Source organism: Bubalus bubalis, chromosome 17 (genome assembly GCF_019923935.1).
Source record: "Bubalus bubalis isolate 160015118507 breed Murrah chromosome 17, NDDB_SH_1, whole genome shotgun sequence".
Taxonomy (NCBI): Eukaryota; Metazoa; Chordata; class Mammalia; order Artiodactyla; family Bovidae; genus Bubalus; species Bubalus bubalis.
The window spans coordinates 37,122,366-37,147,849 of NC_059173.1; the positions used below are offsets into that span (position 1 = coordinate 37,122,366).

Sequence of the window (25,484 nt, forward strand, 5' to 3'; positions counted from 1 at the left end):
GATGCATGTTGAATTAACCATATAATAATGATCATAGTTTTAGTGTTCATAGGAGGACAGTCCATCAAAAAAAGAAGTGAAATACTCTGAACTTTTCTGCTTTTATTCAGAAAAGGGCTGTGTTGTTTGATAACTGTCATTATGTAAGGAATAGCTGTTGTTCAGAAACTCACTATATAATGAGTAGTTGAAAATGATGAATATATGTACCCTTGAGTTAATGGGGAAAAAAAAATCATGGGAGCAGTCTTAAAAACTTGCTTATTAATCATTTAGAAAATAGACTTGTAGTTTTGCATTAGAAAGCAAGATCAGGATAGATATTATATGAAAATGGAACTTTTTTTTTCCATCAGAGCTGTCCAAAATGAGAAAGGTTATGGATTAGATAGCATAGTCTACATTATTGGAAGTGTATTTAAATAGTAACTAATCACCAATTTTCAGGAATTCCTTCTTTGGGTGGTGGGGGAATTTGTTTCCAGTTTCTGAAAATTTTAATTATCTATTTTTTTAGGTTCTTATTTTTTATGTTTTCACCTATTTTAGGTTATACCCCTGCGATTAAAGGACAGCTGTTACATGTTGATGCCACTACGAGCATGCAATACCGGACTCTCTTAGAAGCAGAAATGTTAGCAGTAAGTCTTACGTATATGATGATATGCATATACCTATAAAATACAAATTTGGGTTTTATTTTTTAATATAAAATTTTAATGGTCAAGTCATCAAATGATCTGTCTTCTTACTCAGGAACCACCAGGTGCTCTTGCCCATATTTTTGGGAAGAAGAGTAGATTCTCAATGCTTTGGATTCCTTTTGGCCTCTCCCTATTCTCTTCTTTTAGGGGAAATGAATATAAGGCAGCAACACATGGGTTTTTGGCCTTTAAAAATTTGAGAAGTTGTTAGAAATTTTTTTTTAAACTTTATTGTATGGCTGGACACTCTCCTGTGCTGTAAATAATTAGATAAATTTTTACTGTATGTTTCCTGGCCCCATCAGATTCTTTCTCAAGGTTAATAGTTCACTGTCCTTTTTACTTGATGAATAAAGTACAAGGAAGAAAATCTTATTGATACCCTAAATTGCACCACATTAGAAACAGAATTAATGTGGAAACACTTATGATTAAAAATTGCAGGCCAGGAACTCATTAATCAAGCTGATTGTTATTTTTTCTCAGGGATAAAAATAATAACCAAATTTACTGTGTGGAATAACTAATATTCAGAGAGGATTGTTTTATTTAGATGGTATCATTAGGTCCTTAATTGTTTATCTAAACAAGCACATTTACACAATATATGTAAATTAAGAGGAAAATTTTACAGTTATCCAAGAATATATTGAGTACTATAAATATGTGTTAAACTGACATATTTAGCATTTTAATGAATTCCTGAGCTATTGCTGATAAATGGTACTCTGCAATACTGCTATTCCTGGTCAGGCAGCTCTTGCCTTTGGAGAACTGCCAAGTCTTGGCAGGTGAAATATATCACAGAGCACCATGTCAGGTTTATAACTACTGTGCTGTCAAATGAGAAGCCAGGAGGCACTGGTGGCCAAACTTCTGTGTGACAGGGTGCATTGCACTCTACCCTCCTTGACCCTGAGCCTCTCACTTAATAGATTAAGTTTAAAGAAGAATTAATGAGGTTACTCTCTTTGTTTAGCTACAGTATCAAAACTGTAGCCTGATTTGTTCTTAACCTTTTTTGGCCACATCATGGCTTAGTATTTCATGAGCTGGATGTAACCATGGGTACTGACCTTTAGCCACAGCAATTTGAAAATCTGTATAGGACCCTCTGTTCAACTCGGTAGGAAAATAAGTTTTAATTACCAGTTTGTGTGAGTTCATTTCTAATGCTGTTCACACAATGTCATGTTTTAACGTCTAACATTTTGCTTAACATTTGGTTTGCAGTTTCACATCAATGCCAGCTACCCCCGAATATGGAACATGCCACAAACGTGGCAGTGTGAATTAGAGGTTTATAAAGCCACCTACCACTTCATCTTTGCACAGAAGAATTTTTTCACAGGTAATTTTCTAATAAGTAAAAATACAGTGAGATTTATCAGAGAGAATTTGTTTATATTAATTAAGTTTTGCTTTTAGATTCAACATAGAGACTTAATAACACAATTCATACTTTTTCACTTTTATACTTCTTTTGGGGCTGAGATTATTAGAGGAAAAATTTAAATATATATGTTCTGTGCTGTCTTTTAACCCATAGAAGGAAACTGGGAACCCAAAATTGACCTTGGAAGGAAGTGCAAGAATTCTTTTTTGTGTCACTCTAACGGGGGAGTTAGATGGGGAGAATGAATTGGTTTTTTCCTCTTTATGAATTAGGCATCATAGTGGATTTATTATTTTGTTTTAATTATTATAATCCACAGACAATATATTCACATAGTCAAATATGTTTTTGTATTCAGAGTCCCTACTTAACTCCTTTCTGTTGATGTGTATAATTGAATTGATACTATCGTTAGTTGGAAAAATTCTTTTATTTCTTGCAGCATGTTATGATAGCTACTTATTACATTTTATGAGTATGGGAATGTGTAGTCTTAGTCTCTGAATAACATAAATGTTTAATCACTACAGTAATTTAAATTATTACATAAAAGTAAGCATCTTTTTAGCCTTTCTGTAAGAAGTTTAACCAAACAGAATCAGTCTGCTTTTCCAGGATCAGCGGCTACCCCAGAATTTCTGATATTTGTTTGACTGATTGCTACATTTATCCATTTGTTTGTCCACCCACCAGTTGTTTATTTGTGGGTATAGCAGTGATTAAGATATGCATAGGTAGTCCTGTCATGACATTATTTACTAGTAATATGATGTGGGCCAAATTGTTTAATTGTTTAAGCTTCAGTACCTTATCAATGAAATAGAGACGAGTTACATGATTCTTCTCCAGGATTCAGGTTTCAAGGTCTCAGTAGTAGAAACTTTTGTCAGTGAAGCTGGACAATGAATACTTAATTCAGGTTTATGAAAAAAATATATATATCTAGAACTTAGTGTGTATTAGTGTCTGTCTCTGTTTTAAGCAGTTTCATATATTAAATCATTTACTTCTATAATAACTCTCTGAGGTCAATTTTATTATCATTATTTTATAGAAGAGGGTAGTCAGTTACAGAGTGGTTAAGCACTTTGTCCAGGTTTAGGTTGACTAGGTCAGGTTAGGATTCCAACCCAATAGTCTGGCCCAAGAATCTGTTTTTATATAAATAACTTCTTTTCCTTCTCACTTAATATTTTGTCATTTCTAACTTTGCTTGTCTTTTAAAGTAGATTCCAGTTTCTTTATTTTAGATTTTTTAGATTATAAATTATTTAATTTATTTAAACTTAAAAAACCCAACATTTTCAAGCATGTTATACTTTACATTGTGTTTCCTCCAGATTTCACAATCTCAGACACAGTAATGCTAAGAATAGTTAGATAGAAGTATAAATTCCTCAAGATTTAATGTTTATTTTGTAGTAGTGCTTACATTTAGACTGAATATTTTATTAAACAAGTATTCATTTCTTAAATTATAATTGTGTTTTTCTTGAATCTTTTTCTTTCTCTAACTCTAATCTTTATGCTTCTATCTGTTGAAATTCATTTTTGAGTTACTTTTTTTCTAAAATTGATTTGGAGAAATATTTAAAATGTAGAAAGGTACAAAGCTTAAGTTCTCATTTCCCAGATTTAACAACTGTAATATTTAGATGTATTACTTCTGAAATCTTTCTGCTGCCGTGTGCATGCTCAGTAGTGTCTTACTCTGCGACCCCATGGACTAGTAACTCACCAGGCAACTCTGTTGATGGGATTTTCCAAGCAAGAACACTGGAGTGGGTTGCCATTTCCTTCTCCAGGGGATCTTTCCAACCCAGGGATCGAACCTGTATCACCTGCATTGGCAGGAGGATTCTTTGCCGCTGCACCACCTAAGAAACCCCCAGAAATCTTTCTAGAATCCTTTAAAAACTTTTTTATTCTTTAAAAAAGATAGAGTAATATTAGTCTAATCTTGGAGAAAATACACTTGGTCATAGTGTTTGAATTGCTTTTCTTTTTTCTCAGTTTTACATTTCTTTATTGACAGATTTTTGCAGAAAATAAATTATCTATTTGTATGTCTCATGAACCATTCTCACATTAGGCATTAGTGAGCTAAAATTTTTCATAAGCAATTTCAATGTGAGACAAAGATCACTTCATGATAAAAACAATATAGAGCTGCCTCAAGAACGAAAGATTCAAAATAAAGGCAGAAGTAAAGTCTTTACTGGCAATAGTGAAATTGACTTATATTTACTCTAAGAGAAGAACACGACATTATAATAGTATTACAATCCCAGTACCACTTGATGGATATTTTATAGGGTGTAGCTTTCCTGGTAGCTCAGCTGGTAAAGTATCCACCTGCAATGCAGGGGACCCCAGTTTGATTCCTGGGTTGGGAAGATCTCGCGGGAGAGGGGATAGGCTACCCACTCCAGTATTCTTGGGTTTCTCTGGTGACTCATCCAGTAAAAAATCCACCTTCAATGTGGGAGACCTGGGTTCAATCCCTGGGTTTGGAAGATCCCCGGAGAAGAGAATGGCTACCTACTCCAGTATTCTAGCCTGGAGAAATCCATGGACTATATTACAGTCTGAGGGGTCGCAAAGAGTTGGACACGACTGAGCGACTTTTGCTGGCCTAACAAATAGGCCAGCAAATTATAAAGCAAGTTGTAATTATATAGTAATTACTTAATTACTATATTACTTAATTAATTATAAGTAATTAATTATTTAAGTAATTATTACAACTTACTTAATTATAAAGTAAGTTGTAAATGAGGTTTTTTCCCAGACTAATATTTAGATTACCAACTTCACAACTTTTTTTTTTCCATTCCCAATATTTGTTGAGACATGTTTTATAGTTTGGTCCATTACCATTGAAAAAAATTCCATGTATATTTGAAATGCATGTAGTTAATAAATTGCCTATTAGTTCATGTTTAGCTGAATTTTTCAAAAATTCTGTATATTTACTGATATTTAGTATGCTTGACTTATCAATAATTAAGCATCAAGCATCAAAAACCTTCCTTTTTCTGGTAAATTTATTTGGTAAAACCATCTGGTAATAAGAGCATTTTTTGGTTTAAAAAGAAATACATATTGGAAATAGTTTTTGAGGTTCCTAGTAAAAATATTTTGTTACCATAATTTTTAATATTTATCAGTAAAGATGTTGTGTAAGCTGGTGGGGAAACTGTACTGCAGAATATATTGAAATTGTAGATAAGATACTTGAAAAACTTGTAAGATATTAAAATAGAAATTGACTAATAACTATAAAATTACATTGGTTTCCTTAGATTAGTAGATTATTTGAATTTTTGTTTATTTCATTAGCAATTATATTTCAGCCTTTTAATTAGTAGTATCAACTAAATAAATGCAACCACTATAAGCTGAGAGTCTCTTATGAATGATGATTCAAAACAAATATAAACCATGATCTCAACCTGTAGAAAATTAGGAGGGTATCGGGAGAGGGAGCTCTGGAGCCTGAGCCTACCTTGGAGCAAGGGAGTCTTGGCTCCAGGCCCCCTTCTGGGCATGGAGGGCAGCGTGTGATTCCTGTAGGTCAAGAAGGAGGTGGGCTGGGGGCTCAAAACCAGGGGCAAAAGGGACTTAGCTGCAGCGTCTGTCACCCCCATCCCTCTGGCCTCCCTCAGTTCCCCACACTTAGGTCTTTACTTCCTCTCACTCTGACTCTGTCCCTTCCCTATAGCCCAGCCTGGATCCATCCCCATGACCTATCTGCACCCTCCCACTGCTCCCCTGACCACGGCCCTCCCCCTGCAGCCACCCTCTCTTCTACATGGGTGATCCGCTTCACTCTATCTGGGGTCTCACCTCTAGCCAGTCTCCAGCTTTCTGCTGTAGTCTAACCTCAAGCCCTTCTGTTGTGGTCTAACCTCTGAACTTTCCACTGTGGTCATGCCCTTGACCTGCAGTCTAACATCCAGCCCTCTCCTGTACTTTCACCTCTCACCCTCCCACAGCAGCTTCACTGCCCTTATGGTGTAACATCCAACCATTCCAGTGGTCCAAGGTCCACCCTAGAACTCTCCCTTGCTATTTAACCTCCAACTAATGTGGTCTAGATTTCCCTGATGGCTCAGCTGTTAAAGAATCCATCTGCAGTGCAGAGGAGACAAGAGAGGCAGGTTCGATCCCTGGGTCGGGAAGATCCCCTAGAGAAGGAAATGGTAACCCACTCCAGTATTCTTGCCTGAAAAATCCCATGGACAGAGGAGCCTGGCAAGCTACGGTCCAGAGGGTTGCAAAGAGTCAGACACGACTGAGCAACTGAGCACATCGCTTATGTGCATATCTTTATTTATCAATCTCAAGTATATTGCACAGCCATGAATTGTGACCCTGACAAGTACATGTAAGATGTGAATACAGAGGAAATCCCCATGATCGGAAGGCAATTAGAGAAAGTAAGGAAGGGCATTAAGATCTGAAATAATCTTTGTAAATGAACTCAGTAACATTAATGAAAATTTGCATAGTGTTTTCATAAAACATTCCAAAGCATATTCATTTTTATCACCTTCACAACTCTGAAAAGAGACAGCTGTTACTGTTATCCCTGAGTTAATGGTGAGGAGGTTGAAGAAACATTCAACAACTTGGGCAGACTCATGAAGTCAATAAGTGGGAGAGACATTTAAGAACAATTTTTTGACTATAGACCCTTGTTCTCTCTGTATGGTCATGCTATTGTTAAAGATGGTTAGCATTTTCCTTAACAAAGAGGTTACCAAAGAGTGTGTTTATTTTAGAAGGGATGAATAATTTGAATAAAAGTACAGAACCAAGCATGTTTATGAGGAAAAAACATGAGGAAAAACAACTTGATGAGTGATAAATTTTGTTTTGTGTAGTTGGTTAATCGCAGAGATGACGTTTGGGCACCTCCTGAGTGCTGACCATTGTGTTAAAGCCAGTGATGATGCAGTCAGGATAGTTAGGTACAATAGTATGTAGAAATAAAGTTTTAGAAGTAAGCATAGATACTGTAAGATATGATGACTATTGGGATTGCTTTTTAAAAGAAATAAAAATGTATGTAAAATAAAGTAAAATTAAGTGGAATTTTCCTTTCTCTAGTCTCAGAATAGGTTAATTGGTCATATGCCTTTTATTGCTGATATAGTAAAATTCTGCATCTTATTAATATTAATTTTTATTGAAACTTGATATTAAATTATTTTGTCATTTTCCCGAGAGGATTTAATATATGTGTACAAGTTTCTGTATGTTGCAGTTATTTTTAAAATGAGTTCATACGATATTTGACTTCTGAGTTCTTTACTGAATCTAATATTTCCCCTTTAAAGATATCCTTTAAAATTCAAGGAAAATGACTTTAAATTTATAATTAATTTTGCCTATTATTTTTCTTAGAATATCTTTAATAAGTGCCACCATTCATGTGCTATCTTGTGACAGTTTCTGTGCTAAAAGTTCACTTATTATCCCCTCAATTTTCACAATAAGTCTTTGCAGTTGTCCCCATTTTGTAAAAGAGAAGACCAATAGAATTTCAGTCATTTGTTCAAGATTATATAACTAGTAAAATGATAAGCCAGAATATAAACCCAGGACTATCTGGTTGTCAAGAGTTTGTGTTATAACAATGGTACTTGCTTCTCTCCATCAAATACACAAAGTTCTGGTTTTGTAGCACTGTATTATGTACTGAGTGTACAAAGATGAGCTTGACACCTTTAGGAGGATACGATTTATTAAAGAATGTGATTCCTGTGAGTATACAATACATGCAAATGATGTGAATGCCAGAAGGAAAAGCACTGTGACATCTTTATATAGTATAAGGAGCTTTTGCCTGTTGGGTTTAAAAAAATATTTAAGTATGAAAGGATATGCAGACAAAATATATGAACACAATTTTGAAAAGCAACAAATAAACCATCTAATGCAGCAGTACAATAAATCAGCAGTCAGTAAAGCTGATTGACTGTAATTCTACAGCCAAGACTTTGTTTTGCTCACATTGTATTCCCAGGGTCTAGAACAGAGTATGCACACAGTAGACATTCTGTAGATATTTGTTTTGTGAATAAAGTGACATGAAAAAATATTCAACCCTCCTTGTAACTAAAATATTCAATTAAACTGAGATATCATTTTTCAGTTATCAGAAATCAAGCTGCAGCACCCCAGCTGCCATCAAAAAAATAAAAATAGAGGTAGAAAGAAATATAATGCAGGAACAGGTACAGTGAAACAGATAGTTGACCATACATTTTTAATAACATAAATTGATCTACTACTTTTGGAAAGCAGTTTGTGATTTATTGTTCCTTAGTCACTCAGTCGTGTTCAACTCTTTGCGACCCTATGGACTATAGCTCTCCAGGCACCTCTGTCCACAGGATTTCCCAGGAAAGAATACTGGAGTGGGTTGACATTTCCCTCTGTAGGGGGTCTTCCTGACCCAGGAATCAAACCTGCGTCTCCTGCATCTCCTGCGTTGGCAGGTAGATTTCATACCACTGAGCCAGCTGGGGAGTCTTTGTGATTTATAATAGCCTTCAGTTCAGTTCAGTTCAGTCGCTCAATCGTGTCCGACTCTTTGCGACCCCATGAATCGCAGCACACCAGGCCTCCCTGTCCATCACCAACTCCCGGAGTTCACTCAGACTCACGTCCATCCAGTCAGTGATGCCATCCAGCCATCTCATCCTCTGTCGTCCCCTTCTCCTCCTGCCCCCAATCCCTCCCAGCATCAGAGTCTTTTCCAGTGAGTCAACTCTTGAATGAGGTGGCCAAAGTACTGGAGTTTCAGCTTTAGCATCATTCCCTCCAAAGAAATCCCAGGGCTGATCTCCTTCAGAATGGACTGGTTGGATCTCCTTGCAGTCCAAGGGCCTCTCAAGAGTCTTCTCCAACACCACAGTTCAAAAGCATCAATTCTTCAGCGCTCAGCCTTCTTCACAGTCCAACTCTCACATCCATACATGACCACAGGAAAATCCATAGCCTTGACTAGACGGACCTTTATTGGCAAAGTAATGTCTCTGCTTTTGAATACGCTATCTAGGTTGGACATAACTTTCCTTCGAAGGAGTAAGCGTCTTTTAATTTCATGGCTGCAGTCACCATCTGCAGTGATTTTGGAGCCCAAAAAAATAAAGTCTGACACTGTTTCCACTGTTTCCCCATCTATTTCCCATGAAGTGATGGGACCAGATGTCGTGATCTTCATTTTCTGAATGTGGAGCTTTAAGCCAACTTTTTCACTCTCCTCTTTCACTTACATCAAGAGGCTTTTTAGTTCCTCTTCACTTTCTGCCATAAGGATGGTGTCATCTGCCTATCTGAGGTTATTGATATTTCTCCTGGCAATCTTGATTCCAGCTTGTGTTTCTTCCAGCCCAGCGTTTCTCATGATGTACTCTGCATAGAAGTTAAATAAAGAGGGTGACAGTACACAGCCTTGACGTACTCCTTTTCCTATTTGGAACCAGTCTGTTGTTCCATGTCCAGTTCTAACTGTTGCTTCCTGACCTGCATACAGATTTCTCAAGAGGCAGATCGGGTGGTCTGGTATTCCCATCTCTTTCAGAATTTCCCACAGTTTATTGTGATCCGCATAGTCAAAGGCTTTGGCATAGTCAATAAAACAGAAATAGATGTTTTTCTGGAACTCTCTTGCTTTTTCCATGATCCAGCGGATGTTGGCAATTTGATCTCTGGTTCCTCTGCCTTTTCTAAAACCATCTTGAACATCAGGAAGTTCACGGTTCACATATTGTTGAAGCCTGGCTTGGAGAATTTTGAGCATTACTTTACTAGCGTGTGAGATGAGTACAATTGTGCGGTAGTTTGAGCATTCTTTGGCATTGCCTTTCTTTGGGATTGGAATGAAAGCTGACCTTTTCCAGTCCTGTGGCCACTGCTGAGTTTTCCAAATTTGCTGGCATATTGAGTGCAGCACTTTCACAACATCATCTTTCAGGATTTGAAATAGCTCAACTGGAATTCCATTACCTCCACTTCTTTGTTCATAGTGATGCTTTCTAAGGCCCGCTTGACTTCACATTCCGGGATGTCTGGCTCTAGGTCAGTGATCACACCATGGTGATAATCTGGGTCGTGACGATCTTTTTTGTACAGTTCTTCTGTGTATTCTTGCCACCTCTTCTTGATATCTTCTGCTTCTGTTAGGTCCATACTTTTTCTGTCCTTTATCAAGCCCATCTTTAAAAAATTCATAAACTTTGATCTAGCAAATCTACTTTTGAAATCTGTCCTGACAGAATAATTCTGAATATGTAAAATATCTTGTATGGAAATATATGCAATAATATCATCTACAACAAAAATTTGAAGAAAGTCTAAATATCCAAGTACAGTAAATGGTTAAATAAATCTTTACAGATCTTTTTAATGAGCTATCATTAAAATCTTTGTTACTGTCTATTAAATAACATGGCAAAATTTTGAGTTCAGTGAAAAAAAGTAATACATAAAACATGTGCATCTTAGGATACTATAAAAATTTACATTGAGAACAAACTAGAATGAGATATGTCCACAATATTAGATATTTGAGTAGCAGAATATCAGGTGATTTTCTTGCTCTTTTATCTTCTTAAGTTTCTTTAAAGATATAATATGTATATGAAATACATTAAAAATTTTCTTATTTGTAACTGTGATTAGTAAGTAAGCATTTTTACTGTCAAACTGTTTGTTATTGTTGTACTTCAGTTCCTAAGTCATTTCCAACTCTTTGCGAACCCATGAACTGCAGCACATCAGGCTTTTCTGTCCTTCACTATCTCCCTGACTTTACTTAAACTCATGTCCGTTGAGTCAGTGATGCTATCCAACCATCTCATCCTTTGTCGCCTCCTTCTCCTCTTGCCCTCAGTCTTTCCCAGCATCAGGGTCTTTTCCAGTGAGTCAGCTCTTCACATCAAGTAGTCAAAGTATTGGAGCTTCAGTTTCAGCATTAGATCTTCCAGTGAATATTCAGGATTAATTTCCTTTAGTATTGACTGGTTTGATCTCTTTGCTGTCCAGGGGACTCTCAAGAGTCTTCTCCAACACCACAGTTTGAAAGTTGTCAGTTCTTTAGAAGGCATTCAGCCTTCTTTATGGTTCAACTCTCACATCTGTACATGACTACTGGAAAAACCATAGCTTTGACTATACTGAACTTTGTCAGCAAAGTAATGTCTCTGCTTTATAATACACTGTCTACGTTTGTCATAGGTATTTTTCAAAGGAGCAAACTTTTTTAATTTAGTGGCTGCAGTCACCATCTGTATTGATTTTGGAGCCCAAGAAAATGAAATCTGACACTGTTTCCACATTTTCCCCATCTGTTTGCCATGATCTTAGTTTTCTGAATGTTGAGTTTTGAGCCAGCTTTTTCACTGTCCTCTCTCACCTTCATCAAGAGGCTCTTAAGTTCCTCTTCATTTTCTGTCATTCAAGAGGTATCATCTGCATATACGAGGTTGTTGATAATTCTCCTGCAATCTTAATTTAGCTCCATTTTAATCACCTTTTAATATTTTTGTATAAAAATTTTTTTAAGTTACAATTGAAAACATCATTTTTGATGTTAAAATATTTTTATTTTGTTTTCTGAATTTCAATTAATTGTACATTTTGTCTCCTACTCCAATTATTTTAGATTTAATTCAAGACTGGTCAAGTGATAGTGCACCAGACATTTTTTCATTTGTTCCATATACATGGAATTTTAAAATCATGTTTCATCAATTTGAAATGATTTGGGCAGCTAATCAGCACAACTGGATCGACTGTTCCACTAAACAACAGGAAAATGGTAGGTACTTTAAAAAAATTAGGTTAAATATTCTGTTCATTAAGACAAATATCAACAAAGAAAATTGGTGTTGATTTTGTAGTTTTAATAGGTACTAGAATTGACCTTTTTTTGCATTGTCTTGTGAGGCTCTCAGAGAACTATTTCAGAATTCATATTGAACTAAGCAGTTAAATTTAATTTTGTTTAGGTATGTAGTTAAGGCAGTTTTTATTTCTTTTTTTTTTGGAAATTAAATTTCTTTTTCTCTTTTTTTGCAGTGTACCTGGCAGCCTGTGGGGAAACATTAAACATTGATTTTTCTTTACCTTTTACGGACTTTGTTCCAGCTACATGTAATACCAAGTTCTCTTTAAAAGTACGTATAATTGGATGCATTGTTTGTTCCACAAGGTCTATTAATAAGTTTGATTTCCCGGTGCTTATCTTTATTCTCTCCTGCCCATTCTGTTGCCAGCCTGCAGTATTTTGGCTTTCCTCCACTGTTCAGTAACTTTAGTGTCACAGAATTGCTTCTGGTTTTTTTTTTTTTTTTTTGGTAGTTAATTGCAATATTCTGCCATTCCTGTAAATTCCCTAAGTTCCCCTAAGAAATTGCACAATAATTTGAAAACATATGTGTACTCCAGTATTCATGGCAGCATTATTTACAGTAGCCAGGATATGGAAGCAACCTTAGTGCCCATTGACAGATGAATGAATGTGGATGAAGAAAATGTGGTATATATACTCATTGGAGTATTACTTAGCCTTAAAAAAGAATGAGATCGTAGCATTTGTGACATAGATGACCTAGAAATGGGTATTATGCATAGTGAAATAAGTCAGACAGAGAAAAACAAATACTGTATGTTTTCACTTATATTTGGAATCTAAAGAACAAAATGAATGAATAAAGCAGAAATAGACTCTCAGATACAAAAAACAAACTAATGGTTACTAGAAGGGGGAGGGGTGAAATAGGTGAAGGAGATTAAAAGGTATAAATTACCAGTTATAAAATAAATAGGTCACAGAGATGTAATGTAGAGCACAGGGAATAAAATCAATACCTTGTCATAACTTTGTGTAATGTGTAATCCATAAAAACATTGAAATACTCTGTTGTGCAACTAAAACGAGTATATTAAATAATATTGTACTTCAGTTAAAAAGAAGTTGGCTCATAAAAAATAATTCCTTGAGTCAATTATTTTGTTAGAGCTCATTTCTAACCTCTATGTAGAACTAATCTTTATTTTCTCTTAAGAATTTATTGTAGCTCTAATGTTTTACTAAGTTTGTGAGCTAGATTTTACATTTTTTTGTACAGTTGACCCTTCAACAGTCTGGGGATTGGGGTGCTGACTGTCCCTCCCATCAGAAAATTCATGTGCAACTTAGAGTTGGTTCTTCTTAGATCCTCCATATCCTTGGTTCCTCTGTATCCAAGGTTCATGATCTGCAGATTCAACCAACTGCAGAGCATATAGTAATGTAGTATTTACCACTGGAAAAAAAACCCATGCATAAGTGGACTTGTGCATTCACACCTGTATTATTCAAAAATCAACAGTATTTCATTTCTAATTGTACCCTTGAATTCAGGGAATAAACACAAGGACCGTCTTCCTTTTATCCAAAAGCCAGCTCTGAGGAGTTCAAAATTCATGGTACATCTAATTTTAAGGTATATACAGTCAATAGTAGTTGTAGTATTGATGGAGGTTATGGTGGTAAGAAATAAAAACAGTAGTATGAGCAGCCAGCACTTTTTAACATCTTCTTAGTGCCAGACACTATTCCAATTGCTTTATGTGTAGTAATTCATTTAATTCTCAGAACAGCCTTCTTAAAGTAGTTGTTATGTGCATTTATGGAATGGGAAACTGAGGAGGCAAGTTTATGTAACTTGTCATTAGCTAGTGAGTGGCTAAGTTGGAATTTGGACCCAGGCAGTAAAGCTGACTGTGGTGCCTGTTAAGAAACCAGGCATCAAGATGAGCAAAGATTAGGGCACCTGTAAGGGAAAAAAGTGAAACTCAGTGAAGATCCTTTGATATAATTCTTAAAAGCCAGTTGAGGAACCAAAACCTACTAAATATAAACAATCATATTTTTAAAATTAATGAAAATATTGAGCATATTCCATCTGAGCTTATATTAGATAATTCTGGTTTTTTTTTTAAACTGAATTATATGTGAAATATCCAAGGAAACCTTCTTACTGTTCTCTAAAAATTTTGCAGTTTGTTTCCCTGGTTTTTTTCTTGACTTTCTAAGCAGAATTTCAGATAATGTAAAATCTTATTCCAGTTACTTACCTGACTATTCAGTGTAAATTTGCACTTTCAGATTTATTTTTTACTAAATTTATTCTCAAGCGTATTATAGATAGACTTGCTTGTAAATAGTATTCTAACAAACTTCTGTACCTGTTTTATTACTTTGGGTTATTATAAACTATTTTTTAGGGTGAAGATGTTGACCTTCATTTGTTTCTACCAGATTGCCACCCTAGTAAATACTCATTATTTATGCTGGTAAAGAATTGCCACCCCAATAAAATGACTCATGATACTGGTATTCCTGCTGAATGTCAAAGTGGCCAGAAAACAGTTAAACCAAAATGGCGGAACATCACTCAAGAAAAGTAAGTACTTAATATTAGCAATTTAAGTATTTTGTGTTAATGTGGAAAAATTATGCTTTCAGTCCTTTCAGAGAATAATAGTAAAATTTGTTTATATGTAACTGGTGTCTACAATTAAAGGAATAAGTACCTGACTAGAAACTTTATTTTTTACTCTTAAAGGGCTGGTTGGGTTGAATGCTGGACTGTCCCAAGTGTCATGCTTACAATTGATTATACATGGCATCCAATTTATCCACAAAAAGCAGATGAACAGCTGAAACAGTCGTGTAAGTGTTTCTGTATAATCAGTATCTTAAAATGTCAAAATTGATAAACATCAAGGATACAAAGAAGAAATTAAAACTTTTTGGAAATGCATCTATTCTTTTGACTTAATTATGCTTCTAAGATTTTTGGTATAACTTTCTTTGGGCATTTGCTATCAATTACTAGACCAAGCTGTTCCTTGGTTTACTTTATCTCATTTAATCCTTAAAGCAACTCTGTGAAATAGATATTAAAATATTATTGTCATTGTTGAATTGAGGAAATATGCTCAGAGAAAGGAATAATTTTCTCAAGGTCTGGTGGGCAGACCTGGAGTATGATATCAGGTATATGTACATCTATAGATTTAGAGTGCTTGATTTTGTAAAATGTTAGTTTCTTTAATGCATTTTGACAGCTGTCATATTATTTATAGTTTCCCAGAGGCTTAAGTGTGGCTTTATTTGGGTTCAAAGTAGAATTAGAATCTAGTGAAAATATTTTTTTTATATTTTTCCAGTAAGTATTAAAGAATAGTTTTTGTAACTTTCTTATATATAGATCTTGATAATGCCACAGTGCGTTTGTATAGCTGTTTATGTGAAAATAACTTTATAGTTTAATGTTCAAGTATAGTTAGAGCCTACTTCTGACCCAGCTTTACTGTATATTGCCAGAACTTGATAATAATATTGCCTTTGTTAATGAAAACTTTTTATTGATTCTTTGTAGTAGTAATAATAATAAGCAAAGACTTATTTGGAGCTCTTTCTGGATTTGTGTATTTTTATATGTATTTCATTGAAGTCTATTCTTTATTGCATTTTTAATTATTAGTCTTTTGGTTTTGTTTTCATTATATACTGGAGACATTTTATTAGTGTTGGTTGATTTCATATTTACAAAATAGAATTTTTCAGTGAATAGTTTCTTGAAGAACTTTTAAGAGATCCTTTTCCCCCTTTCCACTCAAACATTATTCTTTTTTTTCCCTCCATTTATTCCAGTGTCAGAAATGGAAGAAACAATGCTATCTGTGTTAAGGCCATCTCAGAAAACAGACAGAGTTGTTTCTTCTCCCTCTACTTCTTCACGTCCTCCTGTTGATCCCTCAGAACTTCCACCTGATAAACTTCATGTAGAAATGGAACTTTCTCCAGATTCTCAGATAACTCTCTATGGACCTCTATTAAATGCCTTTCTGTGTATTAAGGTAAGATTTTTAAAAAGAATGTCCATATTTTTAAATGTAGGAAAAGCAGTTAACTATCTAATTGATATTGAGACCATTTGAAATGGCCAGTTTTATGATTTAAAGCATTTAGAATATATTATATGTTCACTGAACTTGTGGTCTTAGGCTCAATTATAAAATTATTTTTTAAAAATAGTCTTAAAAACTCTTCATTTAGCATTTTTTTTGAGAAGTTAGTGTATTCTAGGAATTTTGTGCCAGTTACTAGAGATAAAAGATATAGCATCTGTTGCTAAGAAGATAAGCTAGAGCAGGATAGATATGTACCTGGACAGTTTTAACACATTGTAATTAATGTGGCAGCAGAAGTATAAAGAACTTTGTTATCTGAGGATATGTACCAAGAAAAGGCTACTTCAAGCGAGTTCATTAAAAACCAACAATTTTACTTCATGGTAAATAATAAGCAAAGAGTTATTTGAAGATCTCTCTTGAGTTCAGTTCAGTCGCTCAGTCATGTCCGACCCTTTGTGACCCATGAATCACAGCATGCCAGGCCTCCCTGTCCATCACCAGCTCCCGGAGTTCACCCAAACTCATGTCCATCAAGTCAGTGATGCCATCCAGCCATCTCATCCTCTGTTGTCCCCTTCTCCTCCTGCCCCCAATCCCTCCCAGCATCAGAGTCTTTTCCAATGAATCAGCTCTTCTCATGAGATGGCCAAAATATTGGAGTTTCAGCTTTAGCATCAGTCCTTCCAAAGAATACCCAGGGTTGATCTCCTTTAGAATGGACTGGTTGGATCTCCTTGCAGTCCAAGGGACTCGAAAGAGTCTTCTCCAATACCACAGTTCAAAAGCATCAATTCTTCGGCGCTCAGCTTTCTTCACAGTCCAACTCTCACATCCATACATGACCACTGGAAAAACCATAGCCTTGACTAGACGGACCTTTGTTGGCAAAGTAATGTCTCTGCTTTTTAGTATGCTGTCTAGGTTGGTCATAACTTTCCTTCTAAGGAGTGAGTATCTTTTAATTTCATGGCTGCAATCACCATCTGTAGTAATTTTGGAAAAAAAATAAAGTCTGACACTGTTTCCACTGTTTCCCCATCTATTTCCCATGAAGTGATGGGACCAGATACCATGATCTTCGTTTTCTGAACGTTGAGCTTTAAGCCAACGTTTTCACTCTCCTCTTACACTTTCATCAAGAGGCTTTTTAGTTCATCTTCACTTTCTGCCATAAGGGTGGTGTCATCTGCATATCTGAAGTTATTGATATTTCTTCCAGCAGTCTTGATTCTAGCTTGTGCTACTTCCAGCCCAGCATTTCTCATGATGTACTCTGCAGAGAAGTTAAATAAGCAGGGTGACGTACTTCTTTTCCTACTTGGATGTTGTTTCATGTCCAGTTTTAACTGTTTTTGCATCACCACATGTATATTGAATCTCAGTTGTTTTAACTAAAAAATTCCATAGTAGTACATAAACAAAAATAAGAACAAAGAACATAGAGAAAGAAGGATGTGCATTTACTTTAAATTTCTTTGTAAATTCTATGTTACCTACGTTAGTAGTTTATTATGTTTTGATGCAGACTCTGCATTACAGATTTTATAACAACTTTTTATTTGTGTCAAAAATTTATTACTCTAAATATTACTACTCACATTCTTCATGTTAATTCAGAACTTGTATGAAATATCTACTGAAACAAATTAAAAATTATTAAGTTTTGACACATTTTATAAGATAATTTATAATCCAGTGAACTCTCTGCTTCCATTTATTAAGAATATATAACACGTAGCTGTTTTTTGTTTTTGCCTTAGTGTCATGCTGACTTCGAGTTGTTACCTATCTTAAAGGTCTTTATTACTTATTTTTCCTCTTTAGTTTTAACTTATGTTTTATTTAGTGTCAGTGTTAGAACTTGAAAGCTTTTTGGATGTTTTATCTTGTTTTCATTTTAGGAAATAGACTAATACTCTAAAATAGGATAAGAAATGCTTGGTTTACAAATTTCAGGCTCTAAGGTGAAACATTATTGTTACATATCTCTTTTGATAGCAATTTATTCTTAATATTTATAGGAAAACTACTTTGGGGAAGATGACATGTACATGGATTTTGAAGAGGTTATTTCAAGCCCCGTTCTGTCCCTGTCAACATCATCCAGTTCTGGATGGACTGCTGTTGGGATGGAAAATGATAAAAAAGAAAATGAAAGTTCAGCAAAGTCAATTCATCCACTTACCTTGCGTCCTTGGGATATTACAGTACTTGTTAATTTGTACAAAGTTCATGGACGTCTTCCTGTTGTAAGTGTTTGCATATCAAAACAGTTGAGTCTATTATGAAATCCACCTAGCATAAGAAGTGATGTAGTTTGTGCACATACTTACATAGAATAATTCAGATTCAAAACTGTTCTATATTTATCCTTTTATCTTTATAAAGCTAGTATATTATTTTCTTCATAATCACTTGATCATTGACAATTTTCCTATTTCTCTTCTTTCACTTTAGCTCCTTCTTTGCTGTTCTGTATAACTTTAGAATATTTTGCCATGTTGTTGAATTGCTAGCTTTACAGTTAGCCTGATGGATATCATAGGACTTTACACTTAGTCTTTATCTCTGACTCTAGATCACTTTGGGACCTTTTGTTGGAACTATACAAAATCATGATTTAGGTTTGACCCTGGAGGTTGAATTGTATCATGGGTTTGGATTCTCCATAGTATCCTAGTTTACTCTAAAGATGACCCTTTGGCCTGTTGGGGCTGACCTGAAATGAGATTATATTGCCCAAAGAACCCGTGTCCGTTGGAGCCAGGCCAGATGGGGAGAGAGTGGCCCCTGGAGCATTGTGCTGCATAGTGGCTCCATATTATGTTCCTAGGGTCTCACAGGAGAGAAATCAGCTCTGGTACTTAGTTAACCTAAGATCATTTTCTGGGATACAGAATAGTTATTTTTGTCAGTAAGCACCATTCTTCCTTTTGAAAAAAATCAAAAATTTTTAATTGTATAAGTGTAATTTTTATTTTTCTGTACTTCCTTGGTCTTTAATTTTTCTATATATTGATTGTGGTTTTTGCTTGACTTTAGCATGGAACTACTGATGGTCCTGAGTGCCCTACAGCTTTTTTGGAAAGACTATGTTTTGAGATGAAAAAAGGATTTAGGGAGACCATGCTGCAACTTGTCCTGTCACCCCTGAATGTGTTTGTCAGTGATAACTATCAGGTAATGTGAAAGTGAGTTGTGGTAGAGACTCGGAAATTTATTGTTACTATTTATGTGGTGAAAACAATGTGTTAACTTCTGTGCATGGACTGTATAGCTTTTTAAATTAGGGACCTTCAGTTTAACTGTACTAAGCAGTTTTGTATTGTGTGAATTGTTTCAAGAATTTTAGCTTTTCTTTTTTTCCCCTGCTGTTCCTTATTTATGTGATCCCAAACAATTATTGTTTTTAGAAATTGTAAGAAATACTTTCTGTCTTTCTCATATGTTTATGAAAGGGTAAAACTAATTGTATAGAATGTTAGTAGAGTCTGTTGAAAATCAGAACCTAGGTTGTAATATTGTTTGTTAATTGCTCAGTCGTGCCTGACTCTTTGCAATACCATGGACTGTAGCCTGCCAGGTTCCTCTGTCCATGGAATTTCCCAGGCAAGGATACTGGAGTGAGTTACCATTTACTTCTCCAGGAGATCTTCCCAACCCAGGGATCAAACCCAGGTCTCCTGCATTGCAGGCAGATTCTTTACCATCTGAGCCACCAAAGAAAGTCCAAGTGTTAATATTAACCAGTACCATAAACCATAAATGTTGGTCATGGACAGGGAGGCCTGGCATGCTGCAGTCCATGGGGTTGCAAAGAGTTGGACACGGCTGAGTGACTGAACTGAACCATAAATCTTGAAACCATGCATATCTGTATGAACACTGATTAATTCTTTTCATGCAACATACTTACAAAGTTCTTTGTTAATACCTTCAAGATATCCCTAAAGCTCTTTTGGAAGAGAACTGGTAACATTCATCAAATGGGAATATTTTTACATTCCTGGGTACATTATCACTTTATTATTCTTTTTTTAATGATAATGACTTTTTTTGGCATCTACCCCTTCTTTAAGTCTCTTTCCTCCTTTTAATCAAGTGGTGTGCATTAGAGCTGAGATGGATTTTAATGTAGGACAAAGTAAAATTATAGACAGGGTGATGAATCTGACAGTAAATCATCAACAAATGATAATTCACCATGGATTCTGTGAAATAACTGACCATCTTATATAAAAGAGCATACCCCTTTGCACTCTTCTGCTATAGTAGGCTTCCCTGGTTGCTCAGCTGGTAAAGAAGCCACCTGTAATGTGGGATACCTGGGTTTGATAAAACTATTATTTTAATGTAGTAGCTAAAACTTAACACTTAGTGTATACTAGTTTTTGCCATAGAACATGTTTCTTTTTAAAAAACTTTTATGTCAAGCAATTATAGATTTACAGGAGATTACAGAGATAGTACAGAGAGTTTCTTCCATGTTAACCTCATACATAATTATGGTAAAATATCAAAACCTGGAGACTTTGCTGGTTATAAAAAATGTTTTATTGAGTTTATTATGAGGGTCCATATTACCCCTAATTGCACAATTATTGGCATACTTGTAAAGAAACAGAAGTGTAAAGTGTGATTTATATGGTGATAAGAAGAGGAATTCGTGGAGTAGAGATATCAAGGCAGTAATAGAAGTATTGATACTAGTGACATTTTGTTTCCCAGATGGCAAACACTTTATTATTCATGCTGAAGACAAGCATAGTCTATACATATTCTCTAGGAATTTGCTTAACAAGCATAGTCTATACATATTCTCTAGGAATTTGCTTATCTACTTAATTTGCTTACATTTTGTAGTGCTAGCATTTCTAAGAAATACTTTTTTCTTTTGTTTCTATACTAATACTCTTTTATGATGGGAAGCTTCACACTGTGACTACCCTCAAGACTCAATTCTGGGTCACTCATCTGTAGCTCCTTATTTCTGGTAGCATTTGTCTTAGTGCACAGCTTCAAGGCTAAGGCTCTAATGTGATGGGTCAGTGACCGTGTCTGACTTATGAAGCCACATACTTTTTACTTGATCATCTTATGTCTATTAGTTTTATATTAGGGCTGCCAAAGCAAAGTACCCTACACTAGGTGGCTTAAAACAACAGAAACTTACTCTTCCACAGTTCTGGAGCCTACAAGTCTGAAACTAGTGCGTTTGGCAGGGCCATGCCCTCTTTCAAGGCTCCCTTGTCTTTTCCTAGCTTTGGTGGTTACTAATAGTCCTTGGCATTCCCTGTTTTATAGCTGCAAAACAGGGAATCTGTTTTGCATCACTCAAATCTCTGTCTCCATCTTCACTTGGCATTCTCTTCATGAGTCTCTGTGTCTTAAGTTTTCCCCTTACAGAGACACTGTTAATTGGAATAAGACCCATTGTAATCCAGTGTAACTACATTTTGACTTGATTACATTTACCAAGACATTGTATCCAAATAAGATCACACTCACAGGTACCTGAGCTTTGGAATTGAATGTCTTTGTAGGGGACACAGTTCAACCCACAGAGTGATGTAAGCCATAGTACAATTCAGAATGTAGTCTTTACTGATATACCAGGTAGTCTTTACCTTTAGGACAACCCAAGATCCACATGTTTGTTTATGTTTTTGGTTTTTTGACAGTGAGTGGTGAGAGAAAGTATAGAACCCTGGATGATGTTTGGTTTTTGGCTTGGGCAGTTAACCAAGCTAGTGCATGATAAAGAATATGGGAGTAGGAACTGCTTTACAGGGGAAGAGTATGAGTTTCTGGGAATGTCGGGTTTGAAGTACCAGGAAATCAACCTTTATTTTCTAGCATTTTCCAAAGAATGAGCTGCATTATCTTTGTGAAGTAACTCAGATAAACTCACCTAAGTGTCTGTGTAGGTAGAATGTCTTTCAGAAGTCATAAATAGTTGAATTTTTGATGGTATTCTAATACACTAACAACAGATGCATATGCAGGCATCCAGCATTCTTGGAAAATACATTTGGATGGTCCCTGTGATAAATACATTTGGATAGATAGTCCCAGCCAACCATCTCATCCTCTGCCGTCCCCTTCTCCTCTTGCCCTCAATCTTTCTAGCATCAGGGTCTTTTCCAATGAGTTGGTTCTTTACATCAGGTGACCAGAGTACTGGAGCTTCAACGTCAGCATCAGTCCATCCAGTGAATATTCAGGATTGATTTCCTTTAGGATCGATATTTGTATATATATACTCACTATAATTTCTTTTTCCATTCATCCACAGATAGACACTTAGGTTATCTCCATATCTTGGCTGTTGTAAATAATAACTGCAGTGAACTTGGGGATGCATGTATCTCTTTAAATTAGTTGTTTCATTTCCTTCGAATAACTACCCAGAAGTGAAATTGCTGAATCATATGGCAGTTCTGTTTTAATTTTTGAGGAACCACCATTATCTTCCATAGTAGCTTTATCAATTTATATTCTCCTTAACAGTGCACAAGGGTTTTTTTTTTTCACATCCACACTAACATTTGTTATTTGTTTTTGATGACAGGCATTCTAACAGGTGTGAGGTGATAGGTCACTGTGATTTTGATTTGCATTTCCCTGATACTTAGTGACATTGAACATCTTTTCATGTGTCAGTTGATCATCTGCATGCCTTCTTTGGGAAAATATTCATATTCTCTGACCATTTTTTATATTGGATTGTTTGCCTTTTTTATATATTTTAGATTTTAGTCCTGTATCAGATTTATGACTGGCAAATATTTTTTTCCTTATGCTGGTTGCCTTTCCATTTGTTCATAATTTCCTTTCCTTCGAAGAAGCATTTTAGTTTGACATAGTCCCACTTGTTTATTTTTACTATTGTTGCTTTGCCTTTGGTGTTAGATTCAAAAATAATCACCAAGCTTATGTCAGAGAGTCTACTGCTGATATTTTCTTCCAGGAGTTTTATGGTTTCAGGTCTTACATTCAAGTCTGTAATTCAATTTTAGTTGATTTTTGTGTGTGGTATAAAATAGTGATCATGTTTCATTCTTTTAGTATGTGGTACCCAGTTTTCCCAGCACTGACTATTGAAGAGGCTCTTATTTCCTCATTATATATTTTTGGATCCTCTGTCATAAATTAACTGGCCGTATATATGTGTGTTTATTTCTGGGCTCTCTATTTTGTTCCATTGATTTATGTGTCTGTTTTTATGCTAATACCATACTGTTTTGATTATCACAGCTTTGTGATAGAGTTTGAGGTAAGAGAATATGATGCCTCCAGTTTTGTTCTTCAAGATTGCTTTGGCTATTTGGGATTTTTGTGTTTCTATACAAATTTTAGGAGTATTTGCTATTTCTTTGAAAGATGGCATTGGAATTTTGATAGGGGTTGCATTCAGTCTATCAATTGCTTTGGGTGGTGTGAACATTTGAACAGTATTGATTCATCTAAGCCAAGATCCATATGTATCTTTGAACTCAAGAAAAGCTATCAAAAACTTTGTATTGAGAATTATAGAATATCAATGCCAGAAGTCATCTTCATTGACCATCCTCTCCAGCTGCCTCACAGAAAATAGAAGGGAATTGATGCCTGGAGATAGGTGATTTTATATACTGTCACACAGCTTAGACAAAAAATGTATCAGAAGACTCTCTAGAGCTTTTATAGTCACAATTTGAAATGACCTTTTAAGAATACCATATGAATTAGATTTAGCCCTATCCTTAAAAACACTTGTTAATGAATGCAGTCTCCAAAATTTGTGCTGAAACAAGGAACATTAACCCTGTAAGATGGCCTGCACATACACAAAAAAGACTGTCATGGTAAAATTAAGATGATTAATTTCAAGTGTAAAAAGTGCTGCATGGAAAGGAATGAAGTGCTTTGGTAGCATATAATGGCTTTGAGATAACTGTTGTTATTCAGTCACTAAATCATGTCCTACTCTGCAACCCCATAGATTGCAGCATGCCAAGCTCCTCTGTCCTCCACTGTCTCCTGGAGTTTGTTCAGATTCAGGTCCATTGAGTTGGTGATGCTACCTAACCATTTCATCCTCTGCTGCCCTCTTCTCCTTTTGCCTTCAGTCTTTCCTAGCATCAGGGTCTTTTCCAATGAGTTGGCTGATTGCATCAGCTGGCCAAAGTATTGGAGCTTCAGCTTCAGAATCATTGAATATTCAGGATTGATTTCCTTTAGGATTGACTGGTTTGATCTCCTTGCTGTCCAAGGAACTCTCAAGCATTTTCTATAGCACCACAATTTGAAACCATCAATTCTTCAGGGCTCAGCCTTCTTTAAGGTGCAACTCTTACATTCGTACATGACTACTGGAAAAGCTATAGCTTTGACTATATGGACCTTTGTCGGCAAAGTGATATTTCTGGTTTTTAATATGCTGTCTAGGTTTTTCATAGCTTTTTCCAGGAAGCAAGCATCTTTTAATTTTATGTCTGCAGTCACCACTTGCTATGATTTTGGAGCCTAAGGAAATAAAATCTGTCACTATTTCTACTTTTTCCCCATCTGTTTGCTATGAAGCAATGGGACTGGATGCCATGATCTTCATTTTTTGAATGTTGAGTTTCAAGCCAGCTTTTTCACTCTCCTCTTTCACCCTCATCAAGAGGCTGTTTAGTTCCCTATCACTTTTCCCATTAGGGTGGTATCATCTGCATATCTGAAGTTTTTGATAGTTCTTCCAACAGTCTTCATTCCAGCTTGTGATTTATCCAGGCTGGCATTTCTCATGATGTACTCTGCATATAAATTAAATAAGCAGGGTGACAGTATACAGCCTTGTCGTAGCCGTTTTCCAATTTTGAACCAGTCAGTTGTTCCATGTCTGGTTCTAACAGTTGCTTCTTGACTTGCATACAGGTTCTCAGGAGGCAGGTAAGGTGATCTGCTATTCCCATCTCTTTAAGAGTTTTTGATAGTTCGTTGTAATCTACACAGTCAAGGGTTTTAGTATAGTCAGTGAAACAGACATAGTTGTTTTTCTGGAATTCTCTTGCTTTCTCTGTGATCCAACAAATGTTGATAATTTGATCTCTGGTCTTGAGGTAAGAACATGGTAAAACTTGCCTTTTTAAAAGATCTCTGTGGTGTTGTTGAGTATGAAGCAGAACAGTGTAAAAGCAAATGCTGGGAGATCCTGGCAAGAGGTTGTATTATTTGAACCAGGATGATAGCAGGAAGCAGAAAGAAACTCAGTGCATTTGTGAGAGACTGGGAGGTAGATTCTATAAAAATTGGCAACTGATGGGTAGGGCATTACCAAACTTACTTGACTCTCTGTTCCTAATAACAATCTGTGAACCTAGTGTTCCATGGAATGCCCTATTTTAGGACATATCCTTTAGCTTTCTGAA

The 25,484-nt window shown here is 35.6% G+C and overlaps 1 protein-coding gene across 11 annotated transcripts in view; it reads left to right on the plus strand.

The window, feature by feature from the left end:
* The window catches only part of KIAA1109 (KIAA1109 ortholog), a 206,838-nt gene that overhangs the window by 50,367 nt on the left and 130,987 nt on the right, over window positions 1-25,484 (plus strand). For all 11 annotated transcript variants that reach the window (XM_025268008.3, XM_025268017.3, XM_025268015.3 and 8 more), the window contains 9 exons: window positions 550-641; window positions 1,938-2,055; window positions 11,780-11,935; window positions 12,196-12,293; window positions 14,389-14,567; window positions 14,730-14,836; window positions 15,824-16,029; window positions 18,108-18,335; window positions 19,129-19,266. In XM_025268008.3, the coding sequence (XP_025123793.2) occupies window positions 550-641; window positions 1,938-2,055; window positions 11,780-11,935; window positions 12,196-12,293; window positions 14,389-14,567; window positions 14,730-14,836; window positions 15,824-16,029; window positions 18,108-18,335; window positions 19,129-19,266 (1,322 nt within the window). The remainder of the gene's footprint in view (window positions 1-549; window positions 642-1,937; window positions 2,056-11,779; window positions 11,936-12,195; window positions 12,294-14,388; window positions 14,568-14,729; window positions 14,837-15,823; window positions 16,030-18,107; window positions 18,336-19,128; window positions 19,267-25,484) is intronic.